The sequence below is a fragment of the Etheostoma spectabile genome, chromosome 5 (assembly GCF_008692095.1).
Source record: "Etheostoma spectabile isolate EspeVRDwgs_2016 chromosome 5, UIUC_Espe_1.0, whole genome shotgun sequence".
In the NCBI taxonomy this organism is placed as follows: Eukaryota; Metazoa; Chordata; class Actinopteri; order Perciformes; family Percidae; genus Etheostoma; species Etheostoma spectabile.
The window spans coordinates 26,430,444-26,451,363 of NC_045737.1; the positions used below are offsets into that span (position 1 = coordinate 26,430,444).

General features: G+C 41.6%; 1 protein-coding gene across 2 annotated transcripts in view; it reads left to right on the forward strand.

Moving 5' to 3' along the window:
- arb2a (ARB2 cotranscriptional regulator A) overlaps positions 1-20,920 on the forward strand; it is a 222,730-nt gene that overhangs the window by 87,086 nt on the left and 114,724 nt on the right. For both annotated transcript variants that reach the window (XM_032516685.1, XM_032516686.1), the window contains exon 8: positions 3,470-3,589. In XM_032516685.1, coding sequence (XP_032372576.1) covers positions 3,470-3,589 — 120 coding nt within the window. The remainder of the gene's footprint in view (positions 1-3,469; positions 3,590-20,920) is intronic.

A 20,920-nucleotide genomic window follows, 5' to 3' on the forward strand; every position in this document is an offset into this window, starting at 1 on the left:
ACACACACACACACACACACACACACACACACACACACACAAAACAAGGGACCAATTCCATGCGCAGGTTGAGGTCAAGGTTGTAGCACAAGGCTACAGCCCGGACCTCAAAGAGCCAGCGATGCTGGGCCAAGTGTCGAGGGTCCTTTCCGGCGCTCCATGGATGCGAGCCGTCGACAGTTTATGTACAAAACATCCAAGAAGGCAAGGGTCCATGCACGGATAGACATGTCATGAGGTGGCTTCCAATCATTTCCAGTGCAATCATTCTTTTACAGCTGCAAGTCCAGCAAACACAGCACATTTTTGAGCTTTTGAGAGCTGGAAGGCTGACAGGTCATTCAGAATCAAAACATTTAAAGAAACGGGTACAGTAACATTAATCAAGGCCCTTGTACACTGTTGATGGGGGAATTGTTGTCCTAGAAGAGGGGAGAAAGGTTTCATTATAGGATAAAGGTGATCACTCAGAAAAACTGTATGTTCATAAATTCTTACTTCAGAACTCAGAGAGCCTGTCAAACTCTTCCCATACACTGCTCTCTCCTTCAGTTAGATAGATACTGTATACCCTCCATAATATGTATGGCTCACTCTCTATCTCTCTATTTGTCTTCTTTCTTTAGCTATCTCTGCCTTTTTTTTTTTTTCTATTTGATAATAGTTAGCTGTCAGCATCTAGAGACTTTCTGGTCCTGAAACTATCTAGGCACTGATTTATATTTTATATTCTCTGAGGGGACAGTATGGATCACTATACAGTATATGTGTTAAACACACACACAAACTGCACACACCCTTAAATGTCCCAAGACAGTCATGGCTGAAGGAAGTTGGCAACAGGTGTGCAGTTGGGAAGCTATTCTGTCAGTGCTGGAAGATGCATATACAAAACACACACACACGCACACACGCACACACGCACACACGCACACACAAATCAAATACACACACACAATTCAGGGAATCTGTGGAATATAAATAAATAAGCTAAGATACTGTGTGAGAGCTGGTGACAGGAAGCCAGTCTCGCAGGGCAGTGTGCTCCACTGCAGCTAATTAACCCCAGGAAATAATTGCAACAGTATGCAAATGCTGTTTAGATAATTCACTTCACTGCCATGCCAGGTAGTCAGTCATTCTGTTGCCGCTGTGGGTGTTGGCAAAAATATGCGTTGTGTGTACGTTGGGGGATAGAGTCATGAGCACAGGTAGACTTATTTGCCACCATGAAGACATCAACTGTGCAATATGTTTCCCAAGATGATATTATTATTATTATTATTATTATTATTATTATTGGAAAAAAAAATTAACGTTGCTTGTTGTCATCACGTTGGCTAGAACGTAATATTTTGTCAGTTATTACTCATTGGAACGTTTTGTCTGCAGTCAGTTTATAAGTTTGTATCAGCGAAGTTGATACACACACACACACACACACATACACACACACACACACGCACACACACACGCACACACACACACACACACCCCCTGCCTAATGTTTCCATAGCCTGCATTATTACTGAAAGGTGGGTTGAAAAATGGGGACGGAAGAGTTTGGAGCAGAACAGGTGAGGAGAAAAAAGAAGGTAGCGGAGACGGAAGGACTGAGGAAGGCAGGCAGGCTAATGAAATGGGCTTCACAGATGAAGGGTAAAATGGAGGAGGAGAGAGTAGGTAGACTTCAAAGGACTTTGATGTCACATCCTTTCAGACAGACAACTCTGCTTCAGCTGGCCCCTCCGTGCACCTAGAATAACACACAGAAACACACACACACACACACAGATGCACGCACACACACACACACACACACACACACACACACACACACACACACACACACACACACACACACACACACACACACACACACACACACACGCACACGCACGCAAACATGAGGAGCACTGATGGCCGAAGGGCAGGGCAGAGAGTTGCCCACTCTTGCATCACACTCTGTGAATGGAGGTGGGTGCTGACACTACAACCCCCTCATGCTAATCTAGCAGTAAACACAAACACTCTGACAGGTTAATTTACCCCTAGACAAACACAGCAACAAAGACACACAGCAGCACATCATCAAATAGTGAAACTGCACACATACCCGCACACAAACCTGTACACACAGATATGCACAAGCGAAAACATTTCATCAAGTCGCAAGCTACCATACTTTTTCTAAAAAGGTAAAGTTTCTTCCACATGTTGTGTAGTGTATGTTCTACACTATCTCCTCAATTACCACCTTTAGGAGAGCAAACCAAAGTAGTCTAATTATCTTTCTGTGATTATACTGTATACTGTCTTAATTTTTTAAATGCAAACACATTTATGGAAACTCACAGAAGAGTCTCTTAAGACACCTCCTCTGTCCTTTATCTCATATCACTAATTATTTTTTATGGAGTTACATGGAACATTTTAACGCTTAATTAACAGAACTTGCTTCCATTCTCCGTAGGCCATGTGTTTGTTTATTTCGAGATATTCCTTTTTATAGACATATGTATGCTAATTAAAAGGAGCGTGTGTGTGTGCGTGTGTGTGTGTATAGGGTGTTTGCGTCCAGTATTGTGCTAAATACAGCATTGTCTTGTGATCTAAGGATGCAGGTGTTTCTAGTTGACTAACGTGTAGTGTAGTGCAACCTCTTGTGGGAATGTTTTGCTGATTTCTATTGTGAACCAGACAGTTTGATAGGAAATCAAAGTCTAGAATCAATGTCACAAGTTCATTAATGGATGCCCTTTTCTCGCCTGTACTTTTGCTATTGTACTTTCCATCCCTGGATAAGCGCTTACATCTCTGGTTAATTAAACATGTCTTCTGGTTGTGTGTGCGTAATCTCTTGCATGTGTGTGTGTGTGTGTGTGTGTGTGTGTGAGATAGAGACTGTGTGCATGCAGATGAGAGTGAGAACATACGTAGGGGTATTCATTTGTGATTGCAAACGTGGGTGCAAACTGTGTTGTTTTGTATATGCACGTGTATAAACCTCCTCTCTGTTGTTTTTTCCTTTGACCTTCCCCTAGTGTCTTCCCATTATGCTTTTACTGGTGTATAGATGGGTCTTCGATTTAACAACAGGGTACAAATTAAGATTTAAACGTTACGTCACCGAGCCTATTGAGTTTTACATTTAGGGCATTTGCAATATGCAAGACTTATTGATCTACCAAAGTGTGGCTCTTTATAGAATCCCCTCTGGCCACCACCACTTTGTAGTTTCTCTTTTATACCTTTTTTATTTTTGTCTGAACCCAGGGTGCAGGTTTTGATTATGTAGCATTAAATTAAAAGACTCTGATAATTCCATTGAGCTCCACTCTCATTGGATGGACACATATCTTAAATGTTTTGTAATTGACCAACTTGGTTTGTTGACAGCCTTCAAGCTCATGAGATTTACATCAGTCTTCTTTGTTATGGATATAACATTAGAGTTGTTGTGTTGCAGGAAAATAGTTCCTCTGAGGAACACGTGCTGTACGTGTGGGACCACTTTGTGTCCAAAGCTGCAGCCAAGAATATCTTCATCATGGCCCACAGCTACGGAGGGCTGTCTTTCGTTGAGCTGGTGAGTGTTTTAGTTTTCTGCTTATTTTTCCTACTTCCCACCGACAAAGAGACTCGATGAGACACACAATACACTCCTGTCCAAACAATCACTCACATCTATGTTTAATGTTGGACAAGCTCCATATTCCAATTGTTAGATTAACTAAAAGCCACATTTGCAATGATACTATACATACTAACACCCATATATGCACCAAAACATGTCAGTATGCAAACAAACCCTGCATATTCTCAGATCTGTACACGCGTATATCCAAACGTGCAGAGCAGTACTAGCATCGGTCACCTCAGGGAGACAGGCAGCAGCGTGATACTGTGTGAAACATGGTGGAACGATTAAAAATAAATAGCATTTAGTTTCTTTGAAAAAGTACGGCTTCTGTAAACAATCTGGTTCATCCTTGTCCTTGGGCACAATCCACCTACTCTACACACCAAGAGCAGAAGGGAAACAGGGGAAAGGAGAGAAATGTAGGGATGGCAATGCAACAACAGTGTTACTTTTAAACCAGATATTCTGCAGAGCATGTGGATCACCCAGTCTGAAGAGAGACAGGGGAAAGGTTGAAAGATAGTGGGAGGGAAGTGGATTTGAAGCAATTAATGGTGCACAGGGGATAGAGCAAGTAAAAGTTTGGCCAGCTTCTTGACTTTATTACCACACCCTTCAGCAAAATGGGCCTACGGTGTGTGTTATGTGGATTGTACTGTATAAAGGCTCCTGATGTTAATGCTTTATTTTCTAGACTTTGGTTTACTTTGATGTCCTAGTGGGATTAAGCATCACATAATCATCATCATTTCCCTGTGCATCTCTCTCTCTTTTTCTCTCTCTATCTCTCTCTCTCTCCATCTCCCTCTGTCCCTCCAACTGGCCCCCCCACCTAGAGCCCAGTTCTGTTTGCGGATTTTACCTGTTAATAATACATTTATTTATAGAGCGCTTTCCATCAAAGTGCTTTACAACAAAAACACACCCCAAACGCAAACAATACAAAACTTAAAATCGAGACATTAAAAAATAAACAACACTATACATCTACATCAAGGATAAATTAGCAGTTAGGACTCATACGCTGCGGTGAATAAGTAAGTCTTAAGCTTTGATTTAAAGACCCCAATTGAACATGCCAATCTGATATCTACTGGAAGACTGTTCCATAATGTTGGCGCACGAAACGAGAAGGCTCGCTCCCCAACTGTTTTCTTTCTGACCTTTGGTATAGTCAGCAATCCTGACCCATGGGAGCGCAGCAACCGAGCAGGCACATAAGAGTTTATCAATTCAGACAGATATACTGGTGCAAGGCCATTCACTATTTTGTAAGTTAAAAGTAAGACCTTAAAATCTGCTCTAACCTGGACAGGGAGCCAGTGCAGCGAGACCAACACAGGAGTTATGTGTGTGTATTTAGATGATCCAGTAAGAATACGTGCTGCAGCATTCTGGACCATCTGTAGACCTCGCAGACTTTTCTTAGGCAGCCCCGAGAATAGTACATTACAGTAATCTAGTCTAGATGTAACAAAGGCATGAATAAGGGCCTCGGCATCTTTAAGGGACAAAACTGCTCTGATCTAAAAGGAAGTTGTTCCTCACTGCCATCGCACTAAGTGCTCTTGGGAGAAACGTATGTAGCTCTGTAAATTATAGAGTGTGGTCTATCTGTAAAGTTTCCTGAAATAACTTCTGTTGTGTTTTGACCCTATAAAAACATTGAATTGAATTGTACTTTCTCTTCTGTTAGTGTTTTAATTACTGGAGTTGCCTAAAGCTTCAGCGTGCAGATATCATTGGGGTGAGTTATCCTTACTGGGTCGGAGTAGCATTTAACAGTCATGATTGATGGTGGGGAAGTTTATGATTGTACCCTGCTAGCGTCCTACTTGCTGCTTGATTTATTATCCAATCTAAGTCTAATGTGTGTACTAGTGACATATACAGCAGCGGAAGCTCATGTACTGTGTAGTTAATGGGCGTCTTTGAGCTCTTTCCTACCATTTTATTTAATACAATTTTTTGATCCTAAGATTGTGATACAGTAACTTTAAGTACATATACGTTACAAAGTAAAGTAATTAGTATGTAGTAAAGAGTTATGTTACAGGATGTGATGTTTAAGATGCAGAGAGTTGACAAGACAACTGCCAGATGTGATATTTTAGGCTCATATTCCTACAAAAGATGCTATCATTTTGAAAACTAAATTTAACTAATAAGTTACAGTGCGTAAAACATTTTTGCACCTTTTCTCATATTAATTCCAGCATACAGTGTCTCACTGCTGCTTGATGAAAAAAAGAAAAGAACAACCAAAAGTCTAGTTCTGTTGTATTTGCAGCTTCTGAAATTCCAACAACCACTTGTATGTAGCAATATTGGCTCACTGCCAGACTTATAGCGAACATGCTGTGCTAGCTGCATTCACATTTAGAATACCAAAGACTGCACTGCATTAAGCTATGCTAGCTGACATATGGTGCCAGTTGTGTTTGCAAGCCTCTCTATGATCTGAGAGCTGGGTTACAATGCCAGTCTGCTGGTTTCTTGATCCGAAGGATTTACTGCTAGACTCACCACATCCCATATTATTCAGGACATATCTCTTGTCTTTTCTTAGGAAGGGGAAGAGGAGGGAGGCGGCACAGTGTGGGCATGGCTAGTGGGGGATTAAAGGTGGGCACTTGTCCCACTGGTGTTTTCAGAAATATTTTATTTTCTTTCTTTCTCTTTCACCTACTCCTTTTTGTTTAGTATTTTGTAATTTTAATTTGGCTGCTAAATATTCATGCAGTGTTTTGTCCGTGACAGCCAATCTCCCGGGCTTTCTCACTGTGTGACGAGGACTTGCTATTCTTTCTATTTGTCTCATTTTGTCTGTCTGTTTCCTTCAGTCAGACTCCCTCTCTCTGTGTAAAGGCCTTGATGAGGTTCTTTTATATGATGTCATTGTCATGCGAAAATGCTGTTTAAAACACTCATTTACAGTAAGTGCATACATAAATACATAGGATAAAGCAGATGGAATATGGAGAAGTTAACATCAAAACATGTCGTTTGACTATGCCATTGTGAGGGTTCCCTCGAGGCCATCCCAGCCTCTGTTGTCTGTCAGTGTTGAAATCACCTCTTCCAAACTAACACAAACACATAAAGGCATTATAGTTTTAATAGCTACCCTCAGTTGTCCACCTGCAACTTTGTGTACAGAGAGCAGTGTGTGGCCAATTATGCCTGTTTGGATTTGATTTTGAGATTCTCTTTTATTATTATTATTATTATTATTATTATTATTATTAGTACTTTTATAACTTTTTTATATTTTGCAATTTACAAGAGTATCATATAAATATACACATGGGATTCAAAGCAGCCACAGACATTTCTTATTTGTTATTGCTGTGCACACACAAGCACAAGATCGAAGACCCATCTATACACACAAAAACACACGCGCACACGCACACACACACATACATACATAGTACATAAATAGTACCTACATACATACATACATACATAGTACATACATTTATACAGTGGCTAGAATAAGTTTACTCACCCATGCTAAAGTTGATTTAAAAAGAGGAATAAAAAACATGTTTTGGAAATTGATCTTAATGCCTGAATTCAAAAGATTTTGGAAAATCCAACCTTTTAAAGACACCAGTTTTCTTTGTGAATGAATAATGTATTTTAAATGAATAAATGTTCTTCCTTAAAATACAGGAGGCATAAATATACACACCCCTATGATAAATTCCCATAAAGGCATGCACATTTGTATTTTTAACAGCCAGTTATTTCATGAATCCAGGATACTATGCATCCTGACAAAGTGCCCTCCGGCTTTGGAATTAAAATAACCCCATCTCTCAGTGCATTGAGAGATGATCTTTTGGAAAGTTCCCCATGCCTATCTCTAGGTATGGTGAAGGGTATGTGATGATATGTGGTTATTTTAATTCCAAAGGTCAAGGGAACTTTATCAGGATGCATAGCATCCTGGATCCATGAAATAACTGGCATTTAAAAATAAAAATCTGAATGTCTTTATGGGACTTTAACATAGGGGTGTGTATACTTATGCCCCCTGTATTTTAAGGTAGAACATTTATTTATTTACAGTACATTATTCATTCACAAAGAAAATTGGTGTCCTTAAAAGGTTGGATTTTCCTACATTTTTGGAATTAAGGCATTAAGATCAATTTCCAAAAGATGGGTTTTTATTCCTCTTTTCAATCAACTTTAGCCTGTGTGTGTAAACTTATTCAAGTCACTGTACATACATACTTACATACATAGTACACACATACATACATACATACATACATACAGTACAGGCCAAAAGTTTGGACACACCTTCTCATTCAATGCGTTTCCTTTATTTTCATGACTATGGTTTCCCAACAGTCTTGAAGGAGTTCCCAGAATGCTCAGCACTTGTTGGCCCTTTTGCCTTCACTCTGCGGTCCAGCTCTCTCTAAACCATCTCGATTGGGTTCAGGTCCGGTGACTGTGGAGCACTCTATCACTCTCTTTCTTGGTAAATTAGCCCTTACACAGCCTGGAGGTGTGTTTGGGGTCATTCTGCTGTTGAAAAATAAATGATGGTGCAACTAAACGCAAACCGGATGGGATGTCGTTGCAGGATGCTGTGGTAGTCATGCTGGTTCAGTGTGTTCAGGTTCAGTGTCACCAGTAAAGCACCCCCACACCATCACACCTTCTCCTCCATGCTTCATGGTGGGAACCAGGCATGTGGAATCCATCCGGTCACCTTTTCTCTGTCCCACAAAGACACGGCGGTTGGAACCAAAGATCTCAAACTTGGACTCATCAGACCAAAGCCCAGATTTTCATTGGTCTAATGTCCATTCCTTGTGTTTCTTGGCCCAAACAAATCTCTTCTGCTTGTTGCCTCTCCTTAGCAGTGATTTGCGCTGTCTTCTCTTAACAGTTGTTCCAGAGATGTGTCTGCTGCTAGAACTCTGTGTGGTATTCATCTGGTCTCTAATGTGAGCTGCTGTTAACTTGTGATTTCTGTGGCTGGTGACTCAGATGAACTTATCCTCAGCAGCAGAGGTGACTCTTGGTCTTCCTTTCCTGGGGCGGTCCTCATGTGAGCCAGTTTCGTTGTAGCACTTGATGGTTTTTGAAACTGCACTTGGGGACACGTTCAAAGTTTTCGCAATTTTCCGGACCGACTGACCTTCATTTCTTAAAGTAATGATGGCCACTCGTTTCTCTTTATTTAGCTGATTGGTTCTTGCCATAATATGATTTCTAACAGTTGTCCAATAGGGCTGTTGGCTGTGTATCAACCTGACTTCTGCACAACACAACTGATGGTCCCAACTCCATTAATAAGGCAAGAAATTCCACTAATTAACCCTGACAAGGCACACCTGTGAAGTGAAAACCATTTTAGGTGACTACCTCATGAAGCTCATTGAGAGAACAACAAGGGTTATAGAAAGCACTATAGAAAAAGCAAAGGCTGGCTACTTTGAAAAAACTAGAATAAAAGACATGTTTTCAGTTATTTCACACTTTTTTGTTAAGTACACAAGTTTCACATGTGTTCATTCATAGTTTTTAGGCCTAAAGTGATAATCTACAAAGTAAATAGTCATTAAAATAAAGGAAACACATTGAATGAGAAGGTGTGTCCAAACTTTTGGCATACATACATACATACATACATGCATACAGTACATACATGTTCAAACCATCTGCTTAATTGAGGAGAAAGTGGTCCAGCGGAACGGATTTGGAGGTGGGTGGCCATGAGCTGGAAAGTGGAGCCTTGTGGGATGAACCGTTTGACACATGTGAAGACCCAAAGAAAACAAGCTGTCTGTGGGTTAATTACTACTCCCCTTTGCAGTTAATAAATACATTTCTGATCAAGCACATCAAAAAGGCCTGCTATTAATTTCTCCTGCTCGCTCCCTTTGCTCCGGAGCATGTTAGCCCCTGTTTGGAGCGCTCAAGTGTTTCATTGCAATTTGATTTCTTTTAAAACACTTCACAGTGTGTACTGACTAATTATAGACACATCAAAGAGTAGCTAACTGCCTTTGAATGAGAGTGTGAGAGAGAGGCTTGCGCTGCAGGGGAACACTGCTCGCTCTTTCTCTGCTTCAACCCCACCTTTCTCGCCCTTTTCCCTTTTCTATCATTCTTCAGCTATCACAGAATCCATCCATCCATCTCAGTTCACTGTTTTGCAGTTCTCTTTTTCTCTCTGTTGCTCCCTTAGAGTCTGGAGTCTCCTCTGACATCTGCTTTCATGCTTGGCCAGCCTGCTCCTCCTTTTCTGTCTCTTTCAGCTGTGTGGTTTTAAAGGAAGATGGGTCATGTTCTCCCAGTCTTGTTACTTTGTTTTGAACCCAGTTCCTATATTCCCTTCAAAGTTTAAGGAGTTTTAGCCTCTCTGCGTCTCTCCATCTCACACAAACAAACTGGCCATGCTCCTCTAGGTTCCAGGTCTGCAATAGCCTTTCTTCAGGACAATATCTCAACATAGTACAAACCAGAGAGAGAGTAAGGGGCTGAGGGAACAGAAACATACAGAAAGAGATCCCTGCCTGCATCTTTTCCTCTGCTCAGTCTGTCTTTTTAATCTTTCTTCATTGGCAGGAGTGCGGGGGGACGGATGTACGTGGTAGTGGTGGTTGTGTTTCTGCACTAACTTTCCCCGCTCACAGATCGAAAAAGGAGCACTCCTATTGGATAGGAGAGGGCCACATTATATAAGGTCTTATGTAAGAATGCATCTGTCTCCCAGTACACAAATGTGTGGGTGCCAACCAGACAACCAGCCAGTCGCCACAACAGCCCCTCAAGAACATGATTACAGATTTTAAGTATCCTCTATGAACACGCCTCATAGTTCATGCTTGCAGTATATCTTCCTGTACACTTTCTGTACAGTGCCATCTGTTTCCATCTGTAATGAATATAGCTAAGTTTTTTCTCTTGTCGTCCTTGGATCCATGTGTGTGTAAGTGTATGTGTGTGTGTTGTTGCTGGGTGTCAGATGTGGGAAGAGATGCTTGAGGTGATACAGATAGGATTTATTTACTCCTTGTGGACTTCGTTGCTATACCGGTGTGTGGAGGATGAGAAAGATGAAACAGTGCCGGGTGAATCAGTCGGACTCTGAGAAGTTAGTTTTACATAGCTCTGAGTTTAGAAAGTGATTAAATTTCTCTACCGTGATATGGCATCCTCACACTAAATGAAAGGTTGCACTGGTACTGTTGTATGGTATGGGAAGATGTAAAGAAGAACAATAGGCTTTCTTGTTCCTAATCCAACTCACAAGTTGAATTTCAAATAAGAAAACGTAGTTACGCTTACTTTTTTCTGGCCTCTGACTTAATAAGATTTCCTATTTATTTACCACATTTGTCAAACAAGCTCATGTCCATTTCTTTGCACTTTTTTCACTTTGTTTGCCTGATCGCTTTTCAAGTTTCTTTCTTTTTTACTATACGTACAGAACCCGTTCACCGACATATTTGCCATCCCAAACTGCATTTTGCTTTATTTCCTGTTTTTTGTCCTCATTTCCTTCGTCCTACTAATTCCCGTTCTCCCAGTCGTGGTGACCCTCAGGGCAGCAGCAGTGCCAACTATGCCCTCTGTGCGGGACTCTGGGTCTGGCAATGGTCTGTAGAGCTCCATGACTGGCATGGTAACAGCCCATTGAACACAACTCAACACTTCTGTTTCCAGTGCTCACCCTTTTTACAGCATGCCTCTTGAAAATCACAGAAATGCACATATGTAAATATTAGAATACATTATATTTAGTCTTGTAATTGTACCTCATTCTAATTCTTATTCATCATGCTTTAAATGTCTACAGGTGTTTTGACAAGCATGTAGAGCTCTGGCATACACATTCATAGCTTTAATTATGCTCTGTAACGGCATTCAGCTTTTTTTCTCCTTAATTAAATTAAATTCACCATTTATGATGTCATGTAAGTTTTTGTAATTTTCTGTGGTTTTTAAGGAATACTTATTTCCTTTCTTGCTTTAGTTTTCTTCTTTTGTATTTAATGTGTAGAAATACAAAACAAACGTGGTTTGAGTTAGTTTATGCATCAGACTTTACCAACTGCTGAGAGAAGCGACTTCATGAAGTCTCTTAGAAGTCCTTGTCTTATCGTAAAATTCTTGGCGTTTTTTTCATTCCCTATGTCTTAACAAAGCCTAGCTGATTCTTGGATGGACTGGTGGCTAGCTTACCAGCAAACACGACACAAAATGGAAATAAAGACACATTTGAAGTTGTTGTTAAAGTTTTGTCTTTTGTCAGAAGTTAGTTTTTCCACCCTTGCTCCAGTGTTTGGGCCTTCCTAAAACTAAACTGTTAACCTGCTAACCTAACAGAATCAAAATCCCATTCAGACAGCAAACACGTTTATTTCCCTAAAATGTTGGAGGGTTCCTTTAAACTGTGTCAAACTAAGTTCCACATTTATATCAGACGTACTCTTCAAAGACCAATGCAACCTTCACCTGAGTTTATCACAAGCAAAAATCACTTTTAATTTGTTGACAAAATTATCCCAGCTGTGAAGACGTCCATACACAGGCTCTGAAAATCCCCTCGTCTAATGTTCTATGCACATCTCGGCCGCCTTCGAAACTCTGAGTGCTAGCCTGTCTATTGCTTCTGGAGGGGATGAAGAGAAGGTTTGTTTTTATCTCAAGGTTCTCCATAGCTGGCGGGCTTGTAAGCGGTTTAGTAGTAGTGCAGTTTCCTGTGTGTATGTCTGTCTATGTCTGGGTGCACACATATTTTACGGGTGTGTGTGTGTGTGTGTGTGTGTGTGTGTGTGTATGTATGTGTGTAAGCCTGTATCGTCCTGAGCAGAACAGCTTGGTGGAGAGCAGCTATCAGAGCCACGTTAGGGGAGGAGAGGGTGAGAGGCGATGATAAATGGCTGGGGCACACTAGCAGAAATTAGTGGAGCCGTATGCAAAGCTGTGGCGTTTTGTTTGATGTGAAACAAAAGGACCACCATGACAAAAGTGCCTGCCAGCCTGCACAGCAGGACAGCAGCCCTCAGGACATATACCATCGCCACTGAGAAAGTGTGTATGAACGCTTGCATGTGTGCACGTGCGTTGGTACGCGCTTGCGTGTGAGTGTATGTGGTAACACATGCATATCATGCACGGTGCTGTTTTCCAGTCCTGTCTATATTATGTACATTATCCCTCTCTGTGTTTTTGTGCTCTGCTTGTAATGACAGACAATGCCTAGCCCTTTGTACACCATGAAATGATATGGTTTCTTCCTCAGTAGGGCTACAGCATATTTGCTCTATTAAGCAGCTGAAATATAGACATCTAATTTCTTTGTGAATGAATAGGCATCTTAGAGAGCGGCTTTCCTCTTAACATAAGGATGTAAATTGAACTGTTTAAATGTCACGGCTAGCAAGCTGATTTGATTTGAATTGATTTGCTTGTTTCTGGGGGGAAAAAGACCTCCCTTGCCAAACCTTAGCTGTGCTGGTTGCCACAGATAGACCAAGGTCTTTCTTTCCACCTCAACAACACATTGTAGGGCTTCTGAATTCTTCTATTTGCTGTGATTATGTACAAATGGCCTTCATTTGCCATCCATTTCAAAGCTGTAGTGCTGCATTGTGACTAGAGGCAGATGACGCAGACCAAATTACAGCGGGTTTGCGGTCTGAAAAGGATACTCGCACAATAGGCTTTGTGAAGTATTCCCTTCAATACGTCGCCATTATTCTCACCTTTGTTGGTGTTTCTCTCTATGTTTCAGGAGCATCTTTGGTTTTTAGATTACATTTATAGTAGGGGGGGGATACTTTACTCACCTCTTGTCTTTCTTGTGCTGTCCTTCAATATCAGGGGAAATTGATTTTGTGTGTGGTACTGAGGTACTACATTTTTTGTTATTCGCAGCATTTTTTGATTTCCTTCATTATTAATTCTGTCTTGTATTATTGTTGCACAGTGACAAGACAATCATGCTCCTGAAACATAACCACTTTCTGTTGATGTTTTTGATTTATTTGTCATAAATTATATCATTATATATAAATGGCATTCCTCTTTTTTGTCCAGTTGTTTCATAATGTCTAAGTTAGTCAAAGGGATGCAGTTAGAATACAGGGTGGATCCCATTTGTCCACTGAGTTATCCTCCTTCATCATGTGTCCTATTTGCTGCTAGGATCTCCCTGTCTTCTGTTTTCTCATGCGTAACAAAAACTTACTAGCTAGCTAATTAGTCAGGTGTTATCAACAAAATGGATTTCAAGAGGATTTATAGTATATCTTTATTATCAGTTGCTCTCTATTCAGTCTCTTTCGACAAAGAAATGCTGTATCTTCCTACAGTTTTGGTAGCATATATACCAACACACCTACAAACCGCAAACTCCTTATTGTGATCACTTGACTTTCTATATTCAGTGTATCAAGACAGACGCTGAGGGCTGTTACAACAACAACAAAAACACAGACAACAACACAGAAAAACTGGCAAGAGAGGTTCTGAGGGAAATGATTCACCTTGTGTTCAGGAGTGATCCAAGCATAGCTTGATAAAGCACCTATATGTTGCAAAATATACATTCTTCCTGTTTCCCTCACTTTTGTGCTCTAGGGTTAGAAAGGTCATCTGAGACTTAGCCAACAACCAAGGGCAATTCAAGGCAGCACTTTCATTTTCACACTACTGAAAAATCTTGGGGATATGTGCGTCTTGTTTTGATCAAACGCTCTAGTAGTGTTCTCAACAACCCAGTGGCAGGCATGGAGCTGCTGCTTTCAGGCTCTGACGCAGGAACGCTCAATACACTTCTGGATCACTTCCGTATATTGTGGTTTCCGTCGTCCGTTGAAGAATCCCTCTTTCTCTCCGTAGCTATCTTAAAGTTCAGTTCACAAAGATTAAAAGCAACTAGTTCACGTTAGTTTAGTTTGGATTTTGAACTAAGTTCACAGTCCCACATTCATTTCTTCCGGGGTTTTTTTAATAAGCCCCTTGAGCTATTCTTTTTTAGTTTAACCTTCTTGGATGTGTTGTTTCCAATTCGTTGCTAAATTCAGACTTGTTTTTTCAGACCCTGTGGGCACAATTTGCAGAAAATTTAAAATATGAGATTTTTTTCATTGGAATCTGTATTCATTTGTTAAGTACAACTTGTTCAAATATTTATATGAACTGGCTTCAGCAGTACCAGTAGCTGCATCTGAAATGCCAGTTGCACTAGCAAAACCGGTGTTGTGTTGAAGTCTGTTGCCCAGTTGAGAACCCTTTCCCTCCCTTTGAAATGCATATCACTTGAGGTTAACAGTATCGCCTTGTATTTTTTGTCTATGATAGTCCAAAGTTTGAGTACACAGCTTACTTTTTTCATGACAATATAGTAAGTTGCTGTTTATTATTCTCTGCTTACAGAGACGATAGTTGTTATCAATCTCCGGATCGCCACGGTTACCTTGTACATAATTAAGTCATTCACTATTTCTAATTGGTGTGTGAAAGCTTCTGATTAATACCACTTTCAGACTCGGGTATATGAGGGCATTAGTAAATGTCAGCTGTTGGTTTTGAATAGTTTGTCTTGTCCAGACCTTGGTCTGACCATCCATGGTTTTCAATGGTCGGGCACGCTTTCACCAGATCGTCACGGTTACCCACCCATTTCTTTCGTTCCTCAAAACACACAGATGTTGCCATGGTGACGTAATTGAAAAGCATTACACCTCAAACAAGTATTGTTGAGATGACTATTCATAAGTCTCCTCACCTTTTTGTCTTCCTTTTTTTTTCTCCCAAGTGAAAGGAAAGTGAAAAAAATCTGTCCTCATTGCATCATTGTGCGAGAGATTAAAAAGAATCTCTCTTGTCCTGCCCCACCCACCACACACCGCACCTCTTCAACACGGGGTCTTTCTTGCCACTTTGTGATATAAGAAGCCAAGCTAGTTGAGTTCAGTTAAATCTTGGGGGATTCATCATTACATATTTACTGGCTGAGGCTGATCTTGTTGTAAGGTTCTACCCTCGTCCCATTGATCTAGTGCGCATGTTCACTCCCGAGGTTACGGGACGTGCTTCCATTTGCATAAGGCCCTGGGCAAGGTTCTTTCCACCATTGATTGGCCTGTCCATGTGCGCCCCGTGACTTCTCACATTGATCACTTTGTTTTTTCCCGGAGACAGTGCTACTCAGAGTTCAGCTGCAGCTCCGGCATATCAGACCTGCCGGAGGAGCAGAGGCCGAAAGAGAGAGAGGAAGCAGAGGCAAAAGAAAGAGAGAGCAGATGAGAGGGAAAGGTATGAATCAGAGGCGGTAGTTGGACAACCATACAGTCAATATCTTAATAAATTTGCATATTGTAATGATTATGATATTCCTGCTGAGAAAATAAAACACAGTTTCACCCTGCCACCTCTGTGTCTTTACACCTTCAGCTTGTGTTTTCCTGAGCTAGCTGCCTGAGTAGTGTACACTGCATTTACGGGAGTAAACACATGCATATATGCCCCTAATCAGATTTACAATGAAGCACACAGAACACTCAGCACACACAGACTGATATTTGCATTTCCACTTATACCTGAATTGCTGCTAAAATTGAACATCTCTCCTCCCTTTCTGTTTATCCTCACCCTCTGCTTCAACCCTGGTCAGCTTGTATCAGTGTGCTTTAGAGAGAGCTCTCATGTCCCTACGCTGTCTTTCGCTTTGTTTTTCCCCCTCCTCTTGACTTGTCTTTTTTCCTACCACCTTCTCACTTGGTCAGTGAGGATGCTGTCTTGATTCACTCACGGTTTCCTTGTTCTCAACCATATTGTGGCAGCCTGGTTTATGCTATTTTAAAGTCAATGTTATTCAAAATTAAGACAATTTTATGACAGACAGACTCTAATCATGTTTTGGATGCATGTTTTATAGTATGCTAGTATATGATTAGTTTTTTGCACATTCTTGTAATTGTGCAATTTTCTGAATGTTGAGGAGGCGCAGCACTAAAAGTAGGAAAACTGACCCTGTTGTAATTTAAAGGAAATTAGACTTCTTTCCAAAATAAAGTATATACCAATCAGTGATCCTTACATGAAGGCTTGCGTGTTTGCGTTTTGATTTGTGCATATGTGCCATTGCGTGTTTTTCCAACATGGCGTCAGTGGCGGCGTAAGGCTCAGACTCCCATGATGCACCTCCTCTCTTTGTTCTGCTGTGTGAGAGCAGTGTGCGGCTTTGTCTGCCTCTCTCGTTCCTCTCGGCTCGTTGCCTCAGAGGCAAGGTCTCGCTCTCTTCACTCTCCTCTACTTCAGACCTCTCTTGCTCTTTCATTCACTCTTTAATACACATTGGGCACTGCCGTCCCCTTCTTTCGTTCCTCTCTCTGTTGTATGTTGTCTTTTACCTTCTCTCTTTATTCGCGAAACTCTCCTTCAGTTAGTCTTCCATTGCCACTTGCCCTTGTTTTTTTTTTATGTCAAACCACTCCGTGTTATCGTTCTTTATTGTGTGGCTGTGGTACTCCACATAGCTTTTTCGGTCACCCTCCTACTCTCTCTTTCTACTTATCTGTGAACTTCTCATTTTCTTTTCTTTTATCTCGCACCCCGGGGTGTGTGAGTGTGTGTGTGTGTGTGTGTGTGTGTGTGTGTGTTTGTTTATATATGGTCTTACACCTGTTCTTTGCTCTTCAACTTTGCTTCTGATTCACTCACTATGTCTTATCTTAACCTCAACTCCACATCGGCCTTGTGTCTTCATTCTTTACCGTCTCACTCCAAGCCTTCACTTGAGTCTCACTTATGTCTCCTTCACACTGTTTTTTATATATTTTTTTTCTCTTTTTTTCACCATATTGTTCCCCACTGTTTCCTCCTTCTCACAGTCCCTACCTACTGTGTTTAAAATTCATCTTCTGAGGTGCTGTTTGTTTATGTTGTAAAAATTATCATCCATGATTTGCTATTTTTTTCTTACCTGAAATTGCAAGATGCTCTCAGTCCTCTCAAAAGTATCCTCATTTGATTCCCTTTTCTGATCAGATGTCACATTCTGTCACTTCTTCCTATTTGTCCTTTTGCTCTAACTTTCCTTTCATTCTTGCCGATCTCTCGCTGTCCCCACTGTGGTATTTCCATGCATTCACCTGCTGTGTCTGGGTGTGTCAGCTGGTTACGACCTAGGTCACCTTCACTGGAGTGGGAATGTGAGCGGTTGACGTGAGGTTTTGAATGCGGTGAAGATGACATGTTGACAGCTCAAATGAATCGCTTGTCACTTGTCATTTTTCCCCCTCCCCCTCTTGTTAATTCTTCCATAAGAATGCATACAATTTACGAGAAGAATCTTGAGGACATACAGGGTTGCAAATTGTCTTGAATTCAACACATTCAATTCAGTTTCTGTGTTTTTTTTCTTCTTTCTGTCTCTGCCCCCAAGACTGTGAATGGTCTCATTCCGCGGCGAATGTAGAAGGAAGAATAAGTCTTAGGAATTGAAAGGAAAGTGTCATTTCTAAAAAGCTGTGAGGAACAGGCGGATCATAGTGCAAATGTCAGTGAACTCAGTGACTTTAGGGTTGAAGTTTAAACCTTCCCTTCCCCTCTGCATCTACTCTCCCTGTTTTACTTTTTTCCTTCAAACTCTGCATCTTGATCCACGCCCGCCTCCTTCACTCTCTTTCACTGCTTTTAAAGTTCATTGAATGCGGTGTTGGTATTCTGTGGTGTCTTCACCCTTCCTCCTCCAAACCCTCAGCACCATGGTCACAGCATTCTTTTAGTGTGTTTGTAAAGAAGGGTTCAGTGTAAATGCATCACCTGCAGACTGTGTGCCGTTTTTTTCCTCCATATCTCCAGTGTTTTTAATGGAAAACATAATGATGGGATTGGTGGCAAAGGAAAAACTTATATTTTCTGCACTTTTGGCTTGAAATACCCCATATTGGCTATTCAGCTGATCTAAACCCAACTATATAGCCTTTGATTCTTATGGAAAGCAGAGTTTGAATCCTTTATGGCAATTTTTTTCCATGGGTGTGTTTTAGTTATGTACCTGCAGTAAAACATTTAATTTTTGAAGTCTGGAAAGCTGACAGTGAAAAGAGATGAACTGTTTTATGTGCCATTTTAAGGCTTTATGTGCTGTGAAATACGATGGGGGTTATGAAAGTGCAAAAGGAAGGGGAGAGAGAGTAAGGGAGAAGGAGAGCGAGCGAGAACTCCTGGTGTGGTGCAGCCTTTGATGTCCTAGCCGGCTTGGAGCTGAATGCGGAACTCACTGAAGGGTAGGCCTTGTTTCATGGTGGGGTTATGAAGCTAGATATGCTGTCCAAGTAAAAAAAACAGAAAAAAACAGATTCTTTTTTTAATGTGTACATGTTTTTACCTTTAAGCATGAGTGTGCGTTTTTCTCCAAAGACTTGTTTGGTGTCCCAGTAAGCTAGGTTTTCATTTCTTTGCCGTCATGTCACTCATTAGTTTGTGGTTCATGTTCAGATCAGTTACCAGGCCACATTGGGTGGCTCAGTAATTTACAGTGTGTGTGTGTGTGTGTGTGTGTGTGTGTGTGTGTGTGTGTGTGTGTATGTGTGTGTGTGTGTGTGTCCCTATCTCATATATATTCTGCTTTCCTATTAGATGGCTTCACACCCGACGATTCCTCTGGACTCCTCTGGCATTGGCTTTCATGCATGGTTCTCTTTCTTCTTCTCCCTCTCTCACTTTCTCTCTCGGCCTCGAACATTAAAAACATCTTGGTCGTGTCAAGACATCTTTTAACCCCCGCACTCCCCTACACCCACCCACCCACCCATCCCCAACCCCACCACCACCACCAACCAGCTAACCAGCCAACATGTGTAATACACCCCCACCCTCCATACTCACTCCTTAACTTTTATCCCTTCTTCACTTCTTGCTCCCTCCTTCCCTCTCCCTTCTTCCCCCAGCATCTTGCTCCTTCCACCTTACTCACCCACCCCCACCCTGTGCCTTCTAAATGTGATGCCACTTCTCCCATGAATTTCCCCCCCCTCCTGTTTCTGTTTTTATGGCTTTGCTTGAGGTGATGGTTAGTTGATTTGCTCTGATTTCTCTTTGATGAAAACACTAGGGGGCACTGCCTGTCCTTTGTTACCCCTCTCTTTCCCTTAGCAGGCTACGATACAAGTGTATTTTTTGTGTACGTGTGTTTTGTTTGTGTCTGTGTGCATGTGCTCCTGTTTGTATTTGCATTTTATTAAAAAGCATTCCCTTGTCTGTAATGGATCTGCATTCAGACAGACAGGAAGGCAGGCAGGCAGCAGGTCTCTGGTGGTCACCCGGGCTAGTGCTCCCCACCCGTCCGCACCCCCCTGTCCCCACTTCCACCCCCTGTATCTGTTTGGTGAACCCAGGGGTCTAGGTTAATGAAATAGGGCTTGGACCAGCAGAGGAGTGACAGTCATCTTCCAGACACCTCTGCTCACCTCCGGCCCTCTGAGACCCTTTCTCCATGACAGGCCCCCCATTTCCACTCCTCTCTCCGCACGTCGACCCTGCTTCCCCTGGGTCAAACCACATCGTCTGGCTGCTCGCTGTACGCTAAATAAATCACAACTCACCCAGCATGGCATTAGACAAAGGTAGATAAACTAAAAGAAAGAGCGAAGCATTTGTTGAGGGGATAAAAGTTTCTGTGTGTGGGTCAAAAGAGAATGCATGAGAGTGAATGCCCTCTTTAAAAAAAAGGATAGGGATTTAGACAGGGGACATCGGTTGCATTAAGGTTGGTTCAAGGAAGAGTCGGCCCCAAAATAAAGATCAGCTTCAGACATCAGAGTGGAAAAGGAGGAGACAGAGAGGATGCAGATCTTTGTTTCTACTCTGCTGGTTGAGAGCATGTTGCAACGCTCCACTCCACATGTGGTCACATCAGCAGTGCTCTTTCTGTGCATCTTTTCTATACACACAATCCATACTGTTCAATTAGGGATTGTTCTCACTTCTCTCATGTATCCTTAAGTCTGCTGATCAACGAATTGTTTTTGAGGGAAAGTTTGAATTATTGATTTGTTTTGGGATTTTCTTTTCTTTTTGTGGTAGGTAGACAGCTGATGAGGGGTAAACTAATGCTAATTGGCAGCTCCCGTCCATGCAGTGTGTGGTTGGTGGTGGGTTGGGCCTGGGCGAAGTGAAGTGCTGCTATTGTGTAGAGGTGTCAAACCCAACACAGAACAAAGAGGACGGGAGAAATGTGCTGTGCTCGCCTATCAGTGGGCTGAAAGCAACTAAAGTACACACACA